This window comes from Melanerpes formicivorus, unplaced genomic scaffold, assembly GCF_026170545.1.
Source record: "Melanerpes formicivorus ecotype bairdi unplaced genomic scaffold, bMelFor1.0.p_v2 SCAF_10, whole genome shotgun sequence".
In the NCBI taxonomy this organism is placed as follows: domain Eukaryota; kingdom Metazoa; phylum Chordata; class Aves; order Piciformes; family Picidae; genus Melanerpes; species Melanerpes formicivorus.
Genome location: NW_027142362.1, coordinates 21,973,582 through 21,996,506, shown reverse-complemented (window position 1 = coordinate 21,996,506; position 22,925 = coordinate 21,973,582). Strand labels below are relative to the sequence as shown.

General features: G+C 58.1%; 1 protein-coding gene across 1 annotated transcript; it reads left to right on the top strand.

Annotated features, from left to right (window-relative positions):
- Positions 1–1,100: 1,100 nt before the first annotated feature.
- Positions 1,101–22,918, top strand: MAN2C1 (mannosidase alpha class 2C member 1). The gene is made up of 26 exons (XM_068144247.1): positions 1,101–1,192; positions 1,628–1,753; positions 3,321–3,444; positions 5,128–5,198; positions 5,417–5,594; positions 6,015–6,204; positions 6,629–6,735; positions 8,023–8,133; positions 8,417–8,509; positions 8,859–8,975; positions 10,905–11,000; positions 11,307–11,452; positions 11,919–12,042; positions 13,436–13,557; positions 14,642–14,727; positions 15,563–15,733; positions 15,994–16,076; positions 16,238–16,332; positions 16,876–16,980; positions 17,076–17,232; positions 19,263–19,406; positions 19,501–19,610; positions 20,838–20,917; positions 21,050–21,195; positions 22,212–22,315; positions 22,396–22,918. Exons 1-26 carry the CDS (start codon positions 1,101–1,103, stop codon positions 22,511–22,513), a joined length of 3,096 nt encoding a protein of 1,031 aa, XP_068000348.1. The 3' UTR covers positions 22,514–22,918.
- Positions 22,919–22,925: the final 7 nt, after the last annotated feature.

The window sequence follows — 22,925 nt, the reverse complement described above, 5'->3', positions numbered from 1 at the left end:
ACCCCCTGCCCTCTGTGCCCAGCCTGTACCACAGAAGAGCTTGAGGGTTCCCCCCCTTCTGTTCATTTGAAACTTGCTTTTGTTTTGCATTCTGTAATGTGACCCTCTGCCCACACTCCCTGAACTTGCTATACCAAGGTTGTAAGCTGGACTGTGGTGCAGCATCTCCCTGACGTTTTAATGGCTTATCATTGCCTACAGCTTCATCCTCCTCTTCCTCATCCATAGGGAGTGAGGCTTTAGGAGGTTTCTGAGGGAAAGGGGACAGGCAGGCCAAGAAGGGTGCGGAATTGCTTAGGCTGAGGGACAGAGACGAGCCTCGGGCAGCTGTTGGGGTTCTGACCGGAACTGACTCAGGCCACGCTTTGCGGTGGCTGAGGCAATCATCAGTTTAGAATAAACCTTTTTTTAGAATAAACCAAACCAGCTTGGAAGAGACCTTCAAGATCATCACGTCCAAACCATCAACCAGTCCAACCCACCCAAACAGCTAACCCATGGCACCAAGCACCCCATCAAGTCTCCTCCTGAACACCTTCAATGACGGCGACTTCACCACCTCCCCAGGCAGCCCATTCCAATGGGCAATCACTCTCTCTGTAGAGAACTTCTTCCTAACATCCAACCTGAACCTCCCCTGGTGCAGCCTGAGACTGTGTCCTCTTGTTCTGGTGCTGGCTGCCTGGGAGAAGAGACCATCATCCGCTTTCAGGTCGTTGTAGAGAGTAATAAGGTCATCCCTGAGTCTCCTCCTCTCCAGGCTAAGCAACCCCAGCTCCCTCAGCCTCTCCTCACAGGGCTGTGTTCCAAACCCTTCACCAACTTTGTTGCTTGGTTTGCTCCTGAATCTGGGAGCCAGGCTACGGAGGGAGTGAACGGGGCCGTTCCTCAGGGCCTGGCACGCGGGGAACGCTCGCTCCCGGTCCCTAGGCAGGAAGGCCCTGCCGCAGACACCTGCCGGGCAGCGGACGGCTAGAGGAGGCACCGCCGAAGACACCGGGCAGGCACCCTGGCGGCCACCCAGCCCCGCCCAGCGCATCCTCCGCGCCGGGGAGGCCGCTCCGCGCCCCGCGCATGCGCAGTGCCCCAGCGCCGCCCTCATGGCCGCCCTCAAGCACCGGCGGACGGCGCTGGAGCGAGTCGAGAAGTTCCTTTCTGACACCTACTTCACCGACTGCAACCTGCGGGGCAGGTGGGCGACGGGGCCGGGTTTCTTCTGCCTCCCCGGTCCCACTGGGTGCTGGCAGCAAGCGGGGCTGGGCTGTGCTGTGCTGGCGGCGCCCGGGCCTCTTCCCCCGTGTCCGGCTCCGCCGCCAGCCCCTCAGGGCAAGCTGCTCCCGTCGGGTCGCTGCCGGGCTCGGGAGGGTTCAGTGAACACAGCACACGTCCCCCTGGCCGGCCCGGAGCTGTGCCGCGGGGTGCTGCTGGCACAGTCGCCTCAGCCCTCCTTGGTGGGGGTGCTCCAGCAGAGCCCCTGGGGATTGTTGCTCGGGGAGCGCCGTGGGGGTGAGCGATCCGGTACGGCCGTGCTGGGAAAGCAGGGTGCTCCCTATCCCACATCCCTCAGGCTGATCCCCACTGTTCTCGCCTTGTTAATCGCGTCCTGGCCCTCCCCACCCCGCCACAGGCTCTTTGGGGATCGCTGTCCGCTGGCGTCGCTCTCCTGCTTCCAGACCCCGCGGCGCATCCCCTACGATGAAGCCGTTCGGCAGGAGTTCCGACCCGCTCGAGTGGGAGACTCCTTCGGGCCCACGTGAGTACCAGGCTTCGCTGGGCACGGAGCTTCTGTCTCAAGAGTTAACTTGCCAGTGTAAATCCTCGTGAGCTTTCAATGGTGAAGAGATGTGACGATCACAGGATGTTACGGGGTTGGAAGGGACCTCCGGAGATCATCAAGTCCAATCCCCCTCCCTGCCAGAGCAGGAACATTGGTCACACAGGAACACATCCAGATGTGTCTTGAAAGTCTCCAGAGAAGGAGGCTGCACAACCTCTCTGGGCAGCCTGCTCCAGTGCTCTGACCCTCACAGTAAAGAAGTTCCTCCTCATGCTGAGATGGAACCTCCTGTGCTGTAGTTTATATCCATTACCCCTTGTCCTGTCACAGAGTGCAACTGAGCAGAGCCTGTCCCCTCCCTCTTGACCCCCAGACCTCAGATATTTATAAACATTTATTAAATCCCCTCTCAGTTTCCTCTTCTCCAGACTGAAAAGCCCTAGGGCTTTCAGCCTCTCCTTGTAAGGCAGTGCTACAGTCCCTTCTTAATCCTCATAGCCCTCTGTTGGACTCTTCCCTGCCCAGTGCTTTAGGTAGGTGTCTGCCTAGAAGCCCATAGGGATATTTAGCAAGGAAACAGACTAATATGTGATTGTTGCCAAGGAGAGCAAAGAGCCTGGTTCATCCATCCTTTCTGCTGAGAACTCCTCATTGTAGTTGTGACCCTGATGCTTGCTTCTGCTTTGTCAGAAGAAGAATGTCTTGTTTCTTGTCCCAGCAGTGCTCAAAGACAGGGTCTCACTGGCTGTTTCTCTGGGTTCACAGGAAGGCCTTGCCTGAGGCCAGCACCACAGGATTTGTGCGCTGCCTCCTGAGCATCATCACCCACTGGGGCTGCTGTGCCTCCTGCAGCCTGCCCTGGTTGTAAGAGCCACGATAAGAAGAGTCAGAGCTCCAGGCATATTGATAAATTGCCCTGTCCCAGGCATAGAACCATAGAATCAATAAGGTTGGAAGAGACCTCAAAGATCATTGAGTCCAACCTGTCACCCAAGACCTCATGACTACTAAACCATGGCACCAAGTGCCACATCCAGTCCCTTCTTGAACACCTCCAGGGATGGTGACTCCACCACCTGGTCTCACTGCCTTCTGGGTTGCTGTAGGGGGTGGAGGAACAGTGTCCCAGTCCTTCTCAGCTGGAAAGAGTGCATCACCCCACTCAGCTTGGCTTTGAGCTGGCTGTCACATCCCTAACCCTCACCAAGGACTGACAGTGGTGGCTGCTACAAGCTGGAAGTTTCTCCTAATCTAAGAGCAACCAGTCAGGTCAGCAGCTCATGGTTAAAAGAAAGTCTAGCTTGTTGAAATGGCACAGAACAGGGCTGGCATGTCACAGTCAGCCATGCTGGAGGCCACCTCCAGACAACACTGTGTCTGGGGGCAGAGGTTAAAGCAGCTCTGTGTGGACAGGCAGCTTCACTACATCCGAACCTCTTGTTCTGTCCCCACTTTACTTTTCCCATGGAGGCTGGGAGGAAGAGTGGCTTCCCTTGGGAGAAGGTCTCATAGTGGGCTGAGGTCACTGCCTGCTCTCTCCTAGGTGGGAGACTTGCTGGTTTAAAGTGGAGCTGAGCATCCCCCAAGCATGGACAGGGCGGGAAGTGCACCTCGTCTGGGAGAGCGACGGGGAGGGCATGGTGTGGAGAGATGCCCAGCCTGTCCAGGTAAGGAGGATGGGATGGGATGGGATGGGATGGGATGGGATGGAATGGAATGGAATGGAATGGAATGGAATGGAATGGAATAGAATAGAATAGAATAGAATAGAATAGAATAGAATAGAATAGAATAGAATAGAATAGAATAGAATAGAATAGAATAGAATTAACCAGGTTGGAAGAGACCTTTGAGATCATCGTGTCCAACCTGTCACCCAACACTATCTAATCAACTAACCCATGGCACCAAGCACCCCATCAAGTCTCCTCCTGAACACCTCCAGTGATGGTGACTCCACTATCTCCCTGGGCAGCACATCCTAATGGCCAATCTCTCTTTCTATGGAGAACTTCTTCCTAACATCCAGCCTGAACCTCCCCTGGTGCAGCTTGAGACTGTGTCTTCTTGTTCTGGTGCTGCTTGCCTGGGAGAAGAGACCAACCCCCAGCTGGCTACAAACCTCCCTTCAGGGAGTTGTAGAGAGCAATGAGGTCTCCCCTGAGCCTCCTCTTCTCCAGGCTAAGCAACCCCAGCTCCCTCAGCCTCTCCTCACAGGGCTGTGCTCGAGGCCTCTCCCCAGCTTGTTGCCTTTCTCTGGACACCTTCCAGCATCTCAACGTCTTTCCTAACCTGAGTGGCCCAGAACTGGACACAGGACTCAAGGTGTGGCCTAACCAGTGCTGATCAGAGCACAATGAGTTCCCTGCTCCTGCTGGCCACACTGTTCCTGATGCAGGCCAGGATGCCATTGGCCCTCTTGGCCACCTGGGCACACTGCAGGCTCATGTTCAGCCTACCATCAACCACTACCCCCAGGTCCCTTTCTGCCTGGCTGCTCTCCAACTGCTCTGACCCCAGCCTGTAGCACTGCATGGGGAGGCATGGGTAAGGGCTGTGCCAGCTGCTCTGCTGCCTCCCTCTGCAGTGGGGCAGCAGCAGACCCCCAGGCTTTCCTCTGCGCAGGAGAGCCTGCATGTGTTGGGGCACACAGAATAACATCTGGACCAGCAGGAGAGAGCCAAGAGCCTTTGGAGGTGTAGACAGAGTGGTCATGAGCTAAATGGAAAGGGGGATATGTACTGGTAGAGTTGTGTAGCCTCAAGTGCTAATCTCTGAGGCAACAGCAGACCTGTCTTAAACATAGGAGAAACTGCTGTGCATAGGAGGGCAGTGGCTGTAAAGAATCTGATGTGTGGAGCAGGAGAGAGGAGACTGTTCTTGTGGTTTCCATGCTGTGCTGTTGGACCCCAGAGGGCCTGGGGGCTGTTTCCAGGGCCCCACCAGGAGTGAAGATTCTGGTCTGCAAACATGTAGCAACTGAAAATCCCTGCCTTGGGCATTAGCAAATCTGCCTTGGAGGATAAGGAAGTGTTGGGCCTGAGGTGTGAATCTCCACTGCTCTCAAGAAGAGTGGGACAGATTCTTGTCATGGGTGCCAGTTTCAGTCCTGCCTTGGGGTGGTGGAATGGCCCAGGGGACTTTTTGCAGCCCTGTCCTGCGCTGTAGTGGTGTGTGCAGGGTCTGTGTTAGTGCTGGGGCAGCAGCAGTTTCCATGATGTGGGAAGCACTGTCCTACAAGATGTGGGACCAGGCCCCTCCATCCAGTGGGATGTGCCTTGTCCTGCCCATCCAGCCCTCTGTCATGGACCTCAGCAGACATACACTGAACATGCTGCCTTCTTCTGCAGGGTCTGACCAAGGAAGGTGAGAAGACTAGCTACATCCTGACAAGGAGCCTGAAGGAGTCAGAGCCCCACAGGTAGGTGGGCAGCTTGGCTGGACCCCACCACCACCACCACCACCACTGAGAGAGTTTGGATGAGTTTGAAGCCAAGAGGCTGAGCTGTGACATCATTGTCTGTGGTGCTCTGGGAAGCCTGTGGTGTTCAGGGGCTCTGTTGTTAGGTCAGGTCAGTCACACCATGGGCTGGGGAATGGACTTTCCTGGCTCCCTGATGCTTTCCCTTTGCTTTCCAGTCTGACCCTGTATGTGGAGCTGGCCTGCAATGGTCTCTTTGGGGCTGGCAAGGGCAGTATGATTGCTCCTCCAGACCCTGACAGGAGGTTCACCCTGAGCAAGGCTGAGCTGGCCATCTTCAACAGAGATGCCTATGAGCTGCTGGTGGATCTGGAAATACTGCTGGACATGGCCCAGGTCTGTGAGCAGTCTTCCCTCTCTCACTCTTTGGACCTCCTTCCACAACTTCATTTTATCTCCTCCTGCTGCTGTTCCGTGACCTGTCTCCTCCCACTGGGTAGCCTTGGAGGAGCAAAGGTTTGCTCCTGCTGATTCAGCTCAACTGACATTCTCTGGAATAGGAGAAGGCTGAGCAGAGTGAAGCCACAGGTGGTTTTTTTCATCTGCCTTCTGCTCCAAGGCAGGATCTGTTAGACCAAAGCCTCCTGCTTTAGAAAGCACATGAGCAGAGACAGAAGGCTGTGCCTGTGAAGCACTGCTTACCTGTAGAGCCAGATGTTGGAAGGAGGTAGCAGCTTCTCCCTGAGGCAGGGGTGCCATCCCAAGCTGTGCCAGAGGATGTGCTGAGCTCCCAAATCAAGCTGTTATCACTTCCAGCTCCTTGGGGAGGAAAACCAGAGGAGTTTCCAGGCACTGTACACCGCCAACCAGATGGTGAACGTGTGTGACGTGGCCGACCCGACCACCTTCCCTGCTGCCCGGGGCCTGGCTGCAGCCATCTTCAGCCAGAGGAATGGAGAGAGCCAGCACACCATCCATGCCCTGGGGCACTGCCACATCGACTCTGGTGAGAGCAGCACAGCCTTCCCCCACTGCAGGCCTGCCTGTGCTGCCTGAGGGCAGAGCTGGCTGCCTTTGGCCTCCAGACTCTGTGCCCCGAGGGAAGGGAAAGGGACCTTTGTGCTGCCAGGGAAGAGTCTGCCTGGCTTTGCCTTTTGGTGCACTGATGGGGCTGGTGATGAGGGGTGAATGACAGGCTGCTCTCTTGGCTTCACCCCTCGATTTCCAGTCCTTGGAGGAGAGTCAGTCTCCCCAGAGGTTGTAGTGGGAAGTGGAGGCCCCAGGCCGTGTCGCTGTCAAGCACTTACCCAAAGGACAGCATTTACATGAGCAGTGTCCCTGGAGGATCCATGAAGGGCAGCACAGCTCCTTCCCCAAAGGAGCTTGTGCCAGGTGGTAACCACGGTGGGGCCACCTGCCTGTCCCTGCAGCCTGGCTGTGGCCCTACGAGGAGACCATCCGAAAGTGTGCGCGGAGCTGGGCCACCGTGCTGGGCCTGATGGAGTGCAACCCAGAGCTCACCTTCACCTGCTCCCAGGTGAGTCATCTCCTCCTGCACAGCTCTCCTTCCACATTGCTCCTCCAGGAATGGGGGGGACACACCACAGAAACCTAGGATTGTTTCAGTTGGAAAAGGCCTCTAAGATCACTAAGTCCAACTGTTGACCTAAGGCCACCACAGCCCTTAAACCCTGCCCCAAAGTGCCCTGGCCACATGGTGTTTGAACACCTCCAGGGGTGGTGACTCCACCACCCTCCCTGGGCAGCCTGTGCCAACATTTCAGAACCCTTTCAGAGAAGAAGTTTCTTCTAATCTCCAACCTCAGTCTCCTGTGGCACAATTTCAGGCCTTTTCCTCTTACTCTGTCACCTGAGATGAGGGAGAAGAGGTCAGCCCCCACCTGGCTCCAGCCTCCTTTCAGGGAGCTGTAGAGAGCAATGAAGTCTCCCCTCAGCCTCCTCCAGGCTGAACAGCCCCAGTTGCCTCAAGCACTCCTCCCCAGGCCTGCTCTCCAGTCCCTTCAGCAGCTTGGTTGCCCTTTGTGCAGTGGCAGAGAGGAGGGGTGTGGATGTGGGACACTGTGGTGGGAGCTTTTGAGGTCAGAGTGGATGAGAGCTGCCAAACAGAGAGGGACCTGGGGGTACTGATCGACAGCTGCCTGAACATGAGCCAGCAGTGTGCCCAGGGGGCCAAGAAGGCCAAGGGCCTCCTGGCCTGCATTAGGAATAGTGTGGCCAGCAGGAGCAGGGAAGTCATTGTGCCCCTGGACTCTGCATTGGTTAGGCCACACCTTGAGTCCTGTGTCCAGTTCTGGGCCCCTCAGTTTAAGAAGGATATTGAGAGACTTGAAGGTGTCCAGAGAAGGGCAACAAGGCTGGGGAGAGGCCTTGAGCACAGCCCTGGGAGGAGAGGCTGAGGGAGCTGGGGTTGCTTAGCCTGGAGGAGGCTCAGGGGAGACCTCATTGCCCTCTACAACTACCTGAAAGGTGGTTGTAGCCAGGAAGGGGTTGGCCTCTTCTCCCAGGCAACCAGCACCAGAACAAGGGGACACAGTCTCAAGCTGTGCCAGGGGAGGTTTAGGCTCGAGGTGAGGAGAAAGTTCTTCACCGAGCGAGTCGTTCTCATTGGGATGTGCTGCCCAGGGAGGTGGTGGAGTCACCGTCCCTGGAGGTGTTCAAGAGGGGATTGGATGTGGCACTTGGTGCCATGGTTTAGTCATGAGGTCTGTGGTGACAGGTTGGACTCGATGATCCTCGAGGTCCTTTCCAACCTTAGTGACACTGTGACACTGTGGTACTGTGAGCTGAGGCTGCTCTCCCGCAGGCCCAGCAGCTGGAGTGGGTGCGCAGCTGCTACCCTGGGCTCTACGCACGGATCCAGGACTTCGTGGCCAGGGGGCAGTTCATTCCTGTTGGAGGCACCTGGGTGGAAATGGTGAGGAGCCTGGTGAGCCTGGCTCACTGCACCCCCTCTGCACCATCCCTCTGGGACCGGTCCTGCCACTGGACAGGGAGAGCAGAGCCTCTCCTGAGGCGGGCTGGTTGGTGATGGTTGCTGTCTGCAGTGTCCTGCCTTGCAGCCCTCTCTCCAGCCGGCCTGCTCCTCAAGAAAGGAGCTGCGGTCTGCCCTGGCTGAGCTCTTCGATCTGCTGGGTGGGGACGGCAGTGGGTGGGCATGGGCTGCTCACCAGATGTCTCTGCTTTTCCCCTCCCCCAAGGACGGGAACCTGCCCAGCGGGGAGTCGATGGTGCGGCAGTTCCTGCAGGGGCAGCGCTTCTTCCAGCAGCAGTTTGGCCGCACCTGCACGGAGGTACTGCCTCTTTTCCAGCACACCATCTCCTTCTGCCTCTTGCTCTGTGTGAGGCTTTTCTTTCTGGTTCAGCTGCCTCACACAGGCCTGCTTTTTGCAGCTAAAGCCATGAGGAGTGATCTACTCCCCTGTGTCCCATGGCAGCTGGCACAGCCCCAGTCCTGGCTCATGCTGCTTGTAGGTCCCTGGCAGGTATCTCAGGCTGCTCCTTGTCTAGCACATCTCTGCTCTTTGCAAGAAGGCCTGAGAGCCTGACTCCCAAGAAGCCCTCCACAAGCTCAGGCTCGTGGCTCACATGTGTCTCACCTCTCTGTGGCTCAGGTGTGTGTCTCTCTCTCTGTGCTCCCAGTTCTGGCTGCCAGACACATTTGGCTACTCAGCCCAGCTGCCCCAGCTGATGCGTGGCTGTGGCATCAGGAGGTTCCTCACACAGAAGCTCAGCTGGAACCTGGTGAACTCCTTCCCGGTGAGCTGCACTTCCCAGGGGATGGGCTTTGCAGTTGCTGGAGTCTGTCTTCAGGGCTGGACCTGTGGGTTCAGTTCAGCTGGCACAAGGCCTTCTTCCAGAAGCCACCAGTTTATGTGGTGGCAGTGTCCTGCCAGGCTGTAAGGGAGTGGAAGGATGTGGTTAGAGATCCCAGCTGGGCCCTGGCTCACAGATCCCTTCTGCTTCCAGAAGGGAAGGTGTAACAGGCATGCAGGTCTAACAGAGAACAAACCCAAGCTCTGCTCTGCTGTCCCCTGCTCTTGTGGCATTCCCTGTCCTTGCACAACTGTCTCCTTGCACCGATCTCTTGGGGCATCCTGCAGCCCCATGGAGTGGAAGCGAAGGCCCAGTTTGAATTCAGTGGAGCTCTGAAGTACCTGTGCCATGTGCACTCCCCTGCTGACAGAGGGGCTGGGCTTTGGGTCTTGGACAGGACTTGCACAGAAGCTTGGGATTCTAGTGCATGACTTCTGTGCTGAGCTGTGCCCGCCACACAGGCATTTGTGTTAGGAGAGGAGCTTGGGAGCCTTAAAACCAACCTGATCTCCTTGTATGCCCAGGTGACTGCCTGGTGGATGTGGGGCAGGCTGTGGATGTGGTCTGCCTGGACTGCAGCAAGGCCTTTGACACCATCCCCCACAGCAAACTCCCGGCCAAGCTGTCAGCCCATGGCTTGGACAGCAGCACTCTGAGCTGGGTTAGGAACTGGCTGGAGGCTGAGCCCAGAGAGTGGTGGTGAATGGTGCCACAGCCAGCTGGCAGCCAGGCACCAGTGGTGTGCCCCAGGGATCAGTGCTGGGCCCCATCCTCTTTAACATCTTCATTGATGATCTGGATGGGGGGATTGAGTCAATCATCAGTAAATTTGCAGGTGACAGCAAGCTGTGGGCAGGAGTTGATCTGCTGGAGGGTAGAGAGGCTCTGCAGAGAGACCTCGACAGGCTGGACAGAGGGGCAGAGGCCAAGGGCAGGAGATTGAACACATCCAAGTGCCAGGTTCTGCACATTGGCCACAGCAACCCCAGGCAGAGCTACAGGCTGGGGTCACAGTGGCTGAGAGCAGCCAGGCAGAGAGGGACCTGGGGGTGCTGGTTGATGGTAGGCTGAACATGAGCCTGTAGTGTGCCCAGGCAGCCAGGAGGGCCAATGGCATCCTGGCCTGCATCAGGAAGAGTGTGGCCAGCAGGAGCAGGGAGGTCATTCTGCCCCTGTACACTGCACTGGTTAGGCCACACCTTGAGTCCTGTGTCCAGTTCTGGGCTCCTCAGTTTAGGAAGGAGGTTGACTTGCTGGAAGGTGTCCAGAGAAGGGCAACAAAGTTGGTGAGGGGTTTGGAACACAGCCCTGTGAGGAGAGGCTGAGGGAGCTGGGGTTGCTTAGCCTGGAGAAGAGGAGACTCAGGGGTGACCTTATTGCTGTCTACAACTACCTGAAGGGAGGTTGTAGACAGGCAGAGGTTGGTCTCTTCTCCCAGGCAGCCAGCACCAGAACAAGAGGACACAGTCTCAGGCTGTGCCAGGGGAGGTTCAGGCTGGATGTTAGGAAGAAGTTCTATACAGAGAGAGTGATTGCCCATTGGAATGGGCTGCCTGGGGAGGTGGTGGAGTCCCCATCACTGGAGGTGTTCAGGAGGAGACTTGCTGGGGTGCCTGGTGCCATGGGTTAGCTGTTTGGGTGGGTTGGATTGGTTGATGGGTTGGACACCATGATCTTGAAGGTCTCTTCCAACCTGGTTTGGTTTATTCTAAAACACTGAGGAAGGGTGAACTGGCCTCCTCCTGGTAGCAGCATGACCAGGGAGGTCCTTTGGGAGCTCCTGGCAGCAATGGGACTGTGCTTTAGCATTTTGGCCCTGTGTGGCACAGGGGCCTGTAGGAGTCACCCTGCTTTCCTTTGGCTCCCCTGCAGCACCACACCTTTCTCTGGGAAGGCATTGATGGCTCTCAGGTCCTCACCCATTTTCCTCCGGGCGACTCCTACGGGATGCACGGACGAGTGGAGGAGGTGAGTCAGGTTGCCAGACCTGCACATAAAGTGCAGTGCCAGCCCCTTTGGGGCCAGGTCTGAGCTTCCTAGGAGAGAGTGCTTGCCTGGGAAGGGAGCAGGATAGCTGGGTGAAGGCTGTTGGGGTGCCTTGCAGTCAACTGCCTGCCTCTGAGGTGTATCTGTGCCAGATCTTGGCAGTTTGGGTTGGGGACGGGGGGCAGGACTGGGCTTTGCACCCTAAAGGCTGACCTGGCTTTCTTGTGTGGAGCTGTGAGAGCTGGGGCTGGGCACCAAGGGATTGCAGCTGTCCCAAACCCCCTCTAGGTGCTGAAAACAGTGAAGAACAACAAGGACAAAGGACGGGTGAATCACAGTGCTTTCCTCTTTGGCTTTGGAGATGGAGGAGGGGGTCCCACGCAGAAGATGCTGGACAGGATGAAGAGAATGAGTGACACAGATGGGCTGCCAAGGTGAGAGGAGAGCCCCTTTCTCTCTCCTTGCAGGAGCACTTGCTTTGAGCCAGGCCTGGTGTTCAGCAGTGCCAAAAAAAAGGCTGTGTGAAGGAGACCAGAGAGCAAGTGGGGTGAGGAGTGGGCTAGGAGGGATGGTCAGGGAGATAAGAGTCTCTCCATCATGAAGAGAACATGGCCTTAGCCTTGGACTGCTTGTGAGCCCCTTGGTGGGGTGAGTGTCCAGCCCAGCAGCAGTGCCTGGCAGTCAGTCCCTGCCTTGGGGATGTCCAGTTCTTGGTGGCAGGCAGCCAGAGCAGCGTGGAGTGGGAGAGGGGCAGGAGAAAGCTGAGGGGAACACACTTGTGTGTGGTTGGGTTGGGTTTCCCAGGGCCTTGGCTGTGGGGCTGCCACCTGCCTGGTTGAGGTGTCCCACTGGCTGTGTCACAGCTCCTGGCTCATCACTGGCTGTGTGGCTGTCCCGTAGGGTTCAGATCTCCACTCCCGACCAGCTCTTTTCTGCTCTGGAGCAGGAGTCCTCACAGCTCTGCACCTGGGTTGGAGAGCTCTTCCTGGAGCTGCACAACGGCACCTACACCACCCAGGCACAGGTGACTGCATGCATGGGGTGGGAGCTGCTGCCCTGCCCCCCGGGGACCGTGGCCACGCTCAGCTCTCTTGGCTCAGGCAGCTCCGGGGTTCAGTCAGTGCCCTTCAGCTCTCCACAGAGCCACCTTGCAGCCAGGGCTCCAAAACCATCAGACTGCCTTCAGGGGATGAGGAGGAAGCCTGAACACTGCAGGGCCTCCGTGGTCAGCAGCTGCCACATCACTCATTGTCGAACAGATAGCTGCAGAGCTTGAGTGAGGGGTCAGGAGAAGGGGAGGGAGGGGAGAGCAGAGGCAGGGGAGGGAGGGGAGAGCAGAGGCAGGGAAGGGAGGGGAGAGCAGAGGCAGGGAAGGGAGGGGAGAGCAGAGGCAGGGGAGGGAGGGGAGAGCAGAGGCAGGGAAGGGAGGGGAGAGCAGAGGCAGGGGAGGGAGGGGAGAGCAGAGGCAGGGAAGGGAGGGGAGAGCAGAGGCAGGGGAGGGAGGGGAGAGCAGAGGCAGGGGAGGGAGGGGAGAGCAGAGTTGGGGGGGGAGGGGGGAGCAGAGGCAGGGGAGGAAGGGGAGAGCAGAGGAAGAGGAGAACAGAGGGAGGGGAGAGCAGAGGCAGGGGAGGGAGGGGAGAGCAGAGGAAGAGGAGAGCAGAGGCAGGGGAGGGAGGGGAGAGCAGAGGCAGGGGAGGAAGGGGAGAGCAGAGGCAGGGGAGGGAGGGGAGAGCAGAGGCAGGGAAGGGAGGGGAGAGCAGAGGCAGGGAAGGGAGGGGAGAGCAGAGGCAGGGGAGGGAGGGGAGAGCAGAGGCAGGGAAGGGAGGGGAGAGCAGAGGCAGGGGAGGGAGGGGAGAGCAGAGGCAGGGAAGGGAGGGGAGAGCAGAGGCAGGGGAGGGAGGGGAGAGCAGAGGCAGGGGAGGGAGGGGAGAGCAGAGTTGGGGGGGGAGGGGGGAGCAGAGGCAGGGGAGGAAGGGGAGAGCAGAGGAAGAGGAGAACAGAGGGAGGGGAGAGCAGAGGCAGGGGAGGGAGGGGAGAGCAGAGGAAGAGGAGAGCAGAGGCAGGGGAGGGAGGGGAGAGCAGAGGCAGGGGAGGAAGGGGAGAGCAGAGGCAGGGGAGGGAGGGGAGAGCAGAGGAAGAGGAGAGCAGAGGCAGGGGAGGGAGGGGAGAGCAGAGGCAGGGGAGGAAGGTGAGAACAGAGGAAGGGGAGAGGGGAGGCAGGGGAGAGCAGAGGGAGGGGAGGCTGTGTCCTGCACTTCGAGTTCTGGTTCGAGCAGAGACAAAAACCAACTTGCTGGTAGTGGCAAAGTCATTAACCAACACACAACCAGCTTCCTGGGCTGGAGCTGGGCTTGTGCTGCTGGTGTGGAGATCCACTCCCAGGCAGCAGCTTCCTTCCCTCCTTGCTCTGACACCAGATCAAGAAGGGCAATCGGGAGTGCGAGCGAATCCTGCACGACGTGGAAGTGCTCAGCAGCTTGGCTGTGGCACGGGGCAGGGCCTTCCAGTATCCTGCCAGCCAGCTGCAGCAGCTGTGGAGGTGAGGGCCTCTGGGAGCACTGGAGGGGGTGGGGAGGCTGGGGACTTCAGTGTGAGAGCTGCCTTGTGCTTGGGGTACTGCTCCTCATCTCTGCCTGAGCCTGGGTAGAAACCCTTGGGATCAGTGCACCAAAATTAGCCTGGGCCACTTGGGCAGCACTGGTGTGGGCAGTTCTTGGGCAGCTGGTGGGCTGGGCTGGGAAATGGCCACTTATCTCTGAGCCTTCTTAAGCTGGAGACAGAAGGGTGCCTGACCACAGCCTGTCTGGGGTTGAGCTGCCTCTTGAGTGAGCAGGAGAGCAGTTAGGGTGCAGGGACCTTTTCCGAGTCAGTACTGCAGGGCTGTGTGTACACAACCCCTGCCCTAAATCATAGAATCACAGAATGATCTCAAAGGTCATCCTGTTCCACCCCCCCCTGCCATGGGCAGGGACACCTCCCACCAGCCCAGGTTGCTCAAGGCCTCATCCAGCCTGGCCTTGAGCTACTGCAGGGAAGGGGCATCCACAACTTCTCTGGGCCACCTGTTCCAGTGGCTCACCACCCTCCTGAGGAAGAATCTCTTCCTAATCTCCAGTCTCAATCTTCCCTCTTCCAGTTAAAAGCCATTGCCCCTAGTCCTGTCACTACAAGCCCTTGTCAAAAGTACTCCCTGCCCTCCAGCTTCCTTGTAGGATAAATTGATCAGGCTCCACCTGGAAAGTGTTTCAGTGCTTTGCTTCATTCTCCCATTGGAAGATCCCTCCCAAACCTCACTACTCCACTGGCTGGAAGCTTGGCTTCCCTCTGAAGCTTATTCCTCACCCATTTTGACTTGTCTGAACTTGTGCAATACTGTAGCTGGATAGCCCTGAGGGTTAAAAAAGGTTCCTCTTGCACCCTGAGGCTGTGGCTTATTGAAATGGCAGCTGGCAAGTCCCTGAGCACCTTCCCAGAAAGGGATTTAAAGGGTGCTACAGAAACAACCCAGGGAGGTAAGGAACAGTTACTAAGGTTTGTCCATCATGCAGGCAGGGCTGAGCAAGCCAGAACAAATCTCCTGCTTCCCCCCTGCTTCCCACCTGCTTCCTGTTCTCTGCTTTTAGGTTGTTGCTGCTCAATCAGTTCCATGATGTTTTGCCAGGCAGCTGTATCCAGCTGGTGGTCGAGGATGCCCTGCAGTACTACACAGGTGAGCAGGGAGTTTGGCATGGAGGACACTCCTCTGTTTGTTCCAGCCTGGTGGGGCTGCAGAGGTGGCAGTGCTGGGCTGCCAGGTGCTGTGGGTCAGAGGTGTGCAGGCAGTGTCTGCAGCAGTGCTAACTCCACAGGGAATTGTTAGACAAAGGATTCAAATGCATCCCCAGTTAGGGAACTCTCTGCCAGGGTAAGAGCCCAGCCGAGGTTTGCCTCTCCCTGCCCACAGGCCCTGGCAGGAGCTTTACTTTAGTATAGAATCATAGAATTGTCAGGGTTGGAAGAGACCTCAAGGATCATCTAGCTCCAGCCCCCCTGCCATGGGCAGGGACACCTCACACCACAGCAGGTTGCTCACAGCCACCTCCAGCCTGGCTGCAAACACCTCCAGGCAGGAGGCTTCCACCACCTCCCTGGGCAGCCTGGGCCAGGCTCTCACCACTCTCCTGGGGAAGAACTTCTTCCTCACATCCAGCCTGAATCTCCCCACTTCCAGTTTTTCTCCATTCCCCTCAGCCCTATCCCTCCCTCACACCCTCAAAAGTCCCTCCCCAGCTTTCTTGTAGCCCCCTTCAGACACTGGAAGGCCACAAGAAGGTCTCCTGGGAGCCTTCTCTTCTCCAGACTGAACAGCCCCGACTCTCTCAGTCTGAGCCCCAGAGTTTTCCAGCTGTGCTGGCACAGCTCTTTGTAATCTCCTACCAGCCAAGTTAAGAATGGTGCTAAACCTCAGTTCCTGACAGACAGAGCTCCTCAGTGCTGGTAGCTCCATTGCACAGGAGTGCCAGGGGCTGAGGTGGCAGCTCAGGGGCACTTTTCTTGTCGCTCAGAGATCCGCAGGGCTGGAGCCAGGCTGCAGGAGGAAGCTGTGCAGTCCTTGTGCAAGGAGCTGCTGCAGCCTGAGGCTGGCAGTGCCCACAGCAGCCTGGTGCTGAACACTTTGCCCTGGGAACGCACTGAGGTGATCTCCAGGCCTGGGCCAGACGGAAGGGACACTTTAGGTAGGTGGAACCGGAGCGCAGCGGTGTCAGAACAGCTTCCTGGGGCAGAGGCAGCTGGCAAAGAGCAGCTTTGCCTTCTGCCTGCCCTGGGGAGGGTTTAGGGACTTGGCAAACCACTCCCTGGGACTCTGTCCCACTTCAAGTTGTGCCTGATGGAGAAGAGGAGGCTACGAGAGGAGGTGGTAGGTCTGACATGAGCACAGTGGGGCTCAGGGTTAGGTCTGGGGGAGATGCTGGAACAGAAGCTCTTTGCTTTGCAGCTCTGGTGACGGTCCCCAGCATGGGCTATGCTCTAGTGAGGGAGCCATTGCTGCCCCCTCAGCCTGTGGCAGTCAGGAAGCTGGTAAGCACAGTGGCAGTTGTCCTCACCTTGGTGTCCCCTGCCTCAGAGCTTGACTGGGAGAAATCCAAGGAATCCAGGAGGCAGCAGCTAGACTTGCAGCTGGGACACTCGGCTCCTGCAGCTGTGGGTCTCTGCAGCCTGCTTCTGTCCTTTCCCCCAAGGAGGATGGCTCCATCACCATGGAAAATGGGCTGATTGCAGTCTGCCTGGACAGGATGGGGCACCTCACCTCGCTTCAGCTGGTGGGCTCCCAGAGGTACCTCTCTCATCCAGTTACTGCAGCTGGGCTCCTCAGCTCTCTCTCAAGTTGCCTTCTTGCTCTACGTCCTTCTCCACTGCCAGTTCTGATACTGGTGAAGGGTCTGGGGAACAGGTTTTATGAGGAGCAGCTGAGAGAACTGGGCTGCTTTAGTCTGGAGAAAAGAAGGCTGAGGGGAGACCTCATTTGCTGCCTACAGCTGCCTGAAAGGAAGCTGCAGTGAGGTGGGGGTTGGCCTCTTCTCCCTAGCATCAGGTGATAGAGTGAGGCCTCAGGTTGCACCAGGGGAGGTTTTAGGATAGATACTAGGAAAAGTTGCTTTACTGAGGGTGTGGTCAGGGATTGGAACAGTCTGCCCAGGGAGGAGTCACCATCTGGAGGTGTTCCAGAAACCTCTGGCCATGGCACTTGGGGAGGTGGTTCGATGGCCGTGGCGGTGCTGGGTTGATGGTTGGACTCGGTGATCTTTGAGGTCTTTCCCAAGCAAAGCAGTTCTGTGGTTCTGCAAGGGGTTGTGTTTTTTGTTCCACTTTGTTGCAGAGAGTCAGTCCCAGATGGCTGCTATGCCAACCAGTTTGCACTCTTTGATGATGTTCCTCTGTACTGGGATGCCTGGGATGTGATGGATTACCACTTGGAAACCAGGTAGAGGAGCAGTGCGTGCGGCCCTCGGATTTTGGCCTGGGGTTTGGGCACCTCTAGCTACTGAGCTGAGACCAGCTCTGCCTTTATCCTTTTAGGAAGCCAGTGAGCAAGCTGCTGAAGCCTCTGGAAGTCAGCCTGGCTGGGGGCCTGCGAGGCAGTGCCAGCTTCTCTCTGCAGGTCGGGGAAGGCAGCACCTTAACCCAGGATGTCATCCTGGATGCCTCGTGCCCCTACCTCCGCTTCCAGACCCAGGTTTGGCCAGCAGCTGCTGCACCATACAGACATCTGTGCCCCCCAGGCTGGGCCCTGGGGAGCTGAACCTCAGGCCTGAATGACATTCCCTTCCCTGTTTCCATCCCTGGAGCCTCCTCTGCCTTAGGGGTGGGAGTCTCAAGGGATGAGGCTGGAAGAGAAACCCACCAGTCACCTGTGATCAGGCTCCGGTGTGGTTTCATTGTACCTGGTGCAGTGGTGAGCTGGCTGCAGCACACTGGGGAAGGAGAAGGGCAGCCTCTGCCTGACAGTCTGCCATGGTCATGTTACCACATACAGTCTTGAGAAGGCTGGGAGGGGATCTGATCAATGCCTATCAATATCTGAGGGGAAGGGGCCAAGCTCTTTTTGGTGGTGTGCAGGCAAGGAGCAGTGGATACAAACTTGAGCACAGGAGGCTTCACCTCAACTTGAGGAGAAACTTCTTTACACTGAGGGTGCTGGAGCCCTGGAGCAGGCTTCCCAGAGAGGTTGTGGAGTCTCCTGTGGAGACTTTCCAAGCCCACCTGGACACATTCCCTCTGTGGATTACCCTAGGGTGACTCTGCTTTGGGGGGGGGCTTGGGCTCAATGAGGTCCCTTCCAGCCTCTACAGGTGATCTTGAGTGCAATCACACAGCACTTACAGGATGGCCAAGGGATCAGGCCCAGCCAGCATGGATTTAGGAAGGGCAGGTCCTGCCTGACCAACCTGATCTTCTTCTATGCCCAGGTGACTGCCTGGTGGATGTGGGGCAGGCTGTGGATGTGGTCTGCCTGGCCTTCAGCAAGGCCTTTGACACTGTCCCCCACAGCAAACTCCTGGTCAAGCTGTCAGCCCCTGGCTTGGACAGCAGCACTCTGAGCTGGGTTAGGAACTGGCTGGAGGCTGAGCCCAGAGAGTGGTGGTGAATGGTGCCAGAGCCAGCTGGCAGCCAGGCACCAGTGGTGTGCCCCAGGGATCAGTGCTGGGCCCCATCCTCTTTAACATCTTCATTGATGATCTGGATGAGGGGATTGAGTCCATCATCAGTAAATGTGCAGCTGACACCAAGCTGGGGGCAGGAGTTGACCTGCTGGAGGGCAGAGAGGCTCTGCAGAGGGACCTCGACAGGCTGGACAGATGGGCAGAGGCCAAGGGCATGAGACTGAACACATCCAAGTGCCAGGTTCTGCACATTGGCCACAACAACCCCAGGCAGTGCTACAGGCTGGGGTCAGAGTGGCTGAGAGCTCCCAAACAGAGAGGGACCTGGGGGTGCTGGTTGATGGTAGGCTGAACATGAGCCTGCAGTGTGCCCAGGCAGCCAAGAGGGCCAATGGCATCCTGGCCTGCATCAGGAACAGTGTGGCCAGCAGGAGCAGGGAGGTCATTCTGCCCCTGTACACTGCACTGGTTAGGCCACACCTCGAGTCCTGTGTCCAGTTCTGGGCCCCTCAGTTTAGGAAGGAGGTTGACTTGCTGGAACGAGTCCAGAGAAGGGCAACAAAGTTGGTGAGGGGCTTGGAACACAGCCCTGTGAGGAGATGCTGAGGGAGCTGGGGTTGCTTAGCCTGGAGAGGAGGAGACTCAGGGGTGACCTTATTGCTGTCTACAACTACCTGAAGGGGGGTTGTAGACAGGCAGAGGTTGGTCTCTTCTGCCAGGCAGCCAGCACCAGAACAAAAGGACACAGTCTCAGGCTGGGCCAGGGGAGGTTTAGGTTGGATGTTAGGAAGAAGTTCTATACAGAGAGAGTGATTGCCCATTGGAATGGGCTGCCTGGGGAGGTGGTGGAGTCACCATCATTGGAGGTGTTCAGGAGGAGACTTGATGGGGTGCTTGGTGCCATGGGTTAGTTGGTTAGGTGGTGTTGGATTGGTTGATGGGTTGGATGCGATGATCTTGAAGGTCTCTTCCAACCTGGTCTGGTCTGGTCTGGTCTGATCTATTCTATTCTATTCTATTCTATTCTATTCTATTCTATTCTATTCTATTCTATTCTTCTATTCTATTCTATTCTCTCCCATTCTGTGATGCTGTGCTTTAGGTTGAGTGGAAGGAGGCCCACAAGTTCCTGAAGGTGGAGTTCCCTGTGCAGGTCCGAAGCACAGAGGCCACTTACGAGATCCAGTTTGGCCACCTGCGGAGGCCGACGCACCGCAACACGTCCTGGGACTGGGCTCGATTCGAGGTGAGAGGCCAGGCTGGGGCTGCTCCCCCCCGCCCTGGTGTGTGTGGCTGCTGTTGTTCCCTGTGCTGAAGATGTCCCTGGCTCCCTCCTGCAGGTGTGGGCTCACAAGTGGCTGGATCTGTCCGAGCACGGCTTTGGGGTGGCCCTGCTGAACGACTGCAAATACGGAGCGGCAGCCCACGGGAACCGCCTCAGCCTCTCGCTGTGAGCCGCCCTCGGGGGCAGGGGCTGCAGGGCGTGCTTGCCTTCTGAGCAGAGTGGGAAGTGGAGGCACTGCCTGGCCTGAAGTGTGTTAGGCTGGCTGTCCTGTGAGGACTTCAGGCCGGCTTGTGCAGCTGGTTAAGCTGGTGTGCTTCCCAGGAACTGTGCTCACAGATACTCCACGGAGAGCAGATCCACCTTTGCCCCAAGTAGCTTTCCTGTTCCTGTAGCTCAGGAGAGGAGGCTTAAGGAGATGGAAAGCAGAGTGATGTTAGGGATGCATACAAAGCTGAGTGAAACTCTACATCTTGGGGACCTGCTTGGTCACAACACCCCCATGAACTCCAGGCTTGGGGCAGAGGGGCAAGAAAGCTGCCCAGCAAAGACCTGGGGGTGTTGGTCTGCAGCTGGTTGAAGATGAGCCAGTGGTGTGCCCAGGTGGCCAAGACCAAAGCAGGGATTGTTCCCCTGTGCTCAGCGCTGGTGAGGCCACACCTTGTGAGCTGGGTTCAGTTTTGGGCCACTCACTCCAAGAGGGACCTTGAGGGGCTGAAGTGAGTCCAGAGAAGGGCAACAAAGCTGGTGAAGGGTCTGGAGAACAGGGCTGGGGAGGAGCAGCTGAGGGAACTGGGGGTGTTGACAGCCTGGGGAAAGAGGCTGAGGGCAGACCTTACTGCTCTCTAACTCCCTGAAAGGAGGCTGGAGCCAGGTGGGAGTTGGTCTCTCCTCCCAAGGAACAAGTGAGGGGACACGAGGAAATGGCCTCAAGTTGCACCAGGGGAGGTTTAGGTCAGACAGTAAAAGAAACTTCTTCCCTGCAGGGGTTCTCAAACACTGGAACAACCTGCCCAGGGAGGTGGTTGAATCCCCATCCCTAGAGGGGTTTGACAGAGGCAGAGATGTGGTGCTGAGGGACAGGGTTTAGCACCAGCCTTGGGAGAGTTAGAGAATGGCTGGACTCTAAGATGATTTTGAAGGTCTTTTCCAACCACAGTGAGTCCATGATCCCATGTTTCAGTTGGCCTCCAGCAGCCAGAGGAGCACCCTTCACGTTTGCTTACCCTCAGGGTGCTGTTGCCAGACACCAGCAGCCTGTGGGATTCCAGCCTCAGGGCCCAGCCTGGAGCTAGCAGTGGCAGGCAGTTGTCTTATCACAGCTCCTCTGGCTCTGTGCTGGCTGGTGGAAGGTGCTGCTGAGACACCAGCTTCACCTACTTCTTGTTGCCTTAGGCTGAGAGCACCCAAGTCCCCTGATGCCACGGCAGACATCGGGCACCACCGCTTCACCTACGCTGTGCTGCCTCACCTGGGTGAGTGATGGCTACGAGGGGTGGGTGCCCTGTGGGGACACGCAGGGTGGAGGATGCTCCACTGAGCCCTGGCATGAGCATGTCTCTGGCTGTGTGTGTGTAGAGGCTCTCACACAAGTTCTGGTCTTGCAGGTTCCTTCCAGGAGGCTGGTGTGATCCAGCGTGCCTACGACTTGAATTTCCCCCTCCACGTGGTGCCAGCCAGCTGTGCCCAGTGCCCAGCCTGGAGTGCCTTCTCTGTCAGCTCCCCTGCAGTGGTGCTGGAGGCTGTCAAGCAGGCAAGTCCCCAGGGGAGGGCAGGGAGGGCAGGTGGGTCAGGCTGTGGTTGCTGCACGTGGCTTAGCTTGTGTTGGGCAGCAGGCAGGCTCAGCTGGGTGGAAACAGTGAGCTCTCTGGTTTGTGTGTCCTGCTGTAGGTGAGGACAGGGCAGGTGGGCACCCCTCTGCCTGCCCAGGCAGGGCCACTCACAGCAGGGGGTGTGGTAGTGTCCCTGTCTGTACCTGGGTACTGCAGCCACAGTCATCAGTCAGGTCAGGCAGCTGGGTGCAGGCAGGCAGAAGCGCTCAGCCCCCATGGCTGGGGCTGGGCTGTACCTGAGGTGCAGGAGGGGAGCAGCCTGCCTCACTCCTGGCTGTCCCCAAGGCTGGGGCTGGGCTGTACCTGAGGTGCAGGAGGGGAGGAGCCTGCCTCACTCCTGGCTGTCCCCAAGGCTGGGGCTGGGCTGTACCTGAGGTGCAGGAGGGGAGGAGCCTGCCTCACTCCTGGCTGTCCCCAAGGCTGGGGCTGGGGAGGTGCAGGAGAGGAGGAGCCTGCCTCACTCCTGGCTGTCCCCAAGGCTGGGGCTGGGCTGTACCTGAGGTGCAGGAGGGGAGGAGCCTGCCTCACTCCTCTGGCTGTCCCCAAGGCTGGGGCTGGGCTGTACCTGAGGTGCAGGAGGGGAGCAGCCTGCCTCACTCCTGTATGCCCCCAAGGCTGGGGCTGGGCTGTACCTGAGGTGCAGGAGGGGAGGAGCCTGCCTCACTCCTGGCTGTCCCCATGGCTGGGGCTGGGGAGGTGCAGGAGAGGAGGAGCCTGCCTCACTCCTGGCTGTCCCCAAGGCTGGGGCTGGGGAGGTGCAGGAGAGGAGGAGCCTGCCTCACTCCTGGCTGTCCCCAAGGCTGGGGCTGGGCTGTACCTGAGGTGCAGGAGGGGAGGAGCCTGCCTCACTCCTCTGGCTGTCCCCAAGGCTGGGGCTGGGCTGTACCTGAGGTGCAGGAGGGGAGCAGCCTGCCTCACTCCTCTGGCTGTCCCCAAGGCTGAGGACAGGTCTGACGCTCTGGTGGTTCGTCTGTACGAGGCTCACGGCAGCACCCTCAGCGCCTGGCTCCAGACCTCCTTCCCCGTTCAGGAGGCGATGCTGTAAGTCCATGCTGGAGGGCTGGGCACTCTTGGTGATGGAGATGAGTAACTTCAGCCTCACCTGCTGCTTTCTTCCCCAGCTGTGACCTCCTGGAGCAGCCAGCTGCAGAGGGCCGCCTGCCGCTGGAGCCGCGGGGCGTGAGGCTCTCCTTCACACCCTTCCGTGTGCTCTCTGTCCTGCTGGTCTTGAGGCACTGACACACTCCACCACCCTTCCTGGTGCTCTGCCAACCTGGACCAACGCTGTGAGCTTCCCCCATCCCAAGAGCTGTGCAAGAAGGTGGTCCCAGGGAAGGGCAGAGCCTTCCCCTCACCATCAGAGAGCGGTGCTCAAGAACCGCCACGGTCAGTTGCCCACTGCCTAAGCAGGGCAGGAGGGCCTGAGTCAGTTCCTCGCTTGCTGAAGCCTGGGTAAGGCTGTGGGGCAGGCTGGCTGACTCCACAGGGGCTGTGCTCCAGCTTCAGGGAGGCTTGGGGAGCAGCAGCTTTCCACCATGCCTCCTGTGTCTCGTCCAGAGCCAGCAGTGAGTGCAGACACACTCCCTGGGTCGTGGCCCTGCTCTCTTCCCCTGCCTCTTGCTCTGTAAATAAACCAAGTGACAGCAGAACA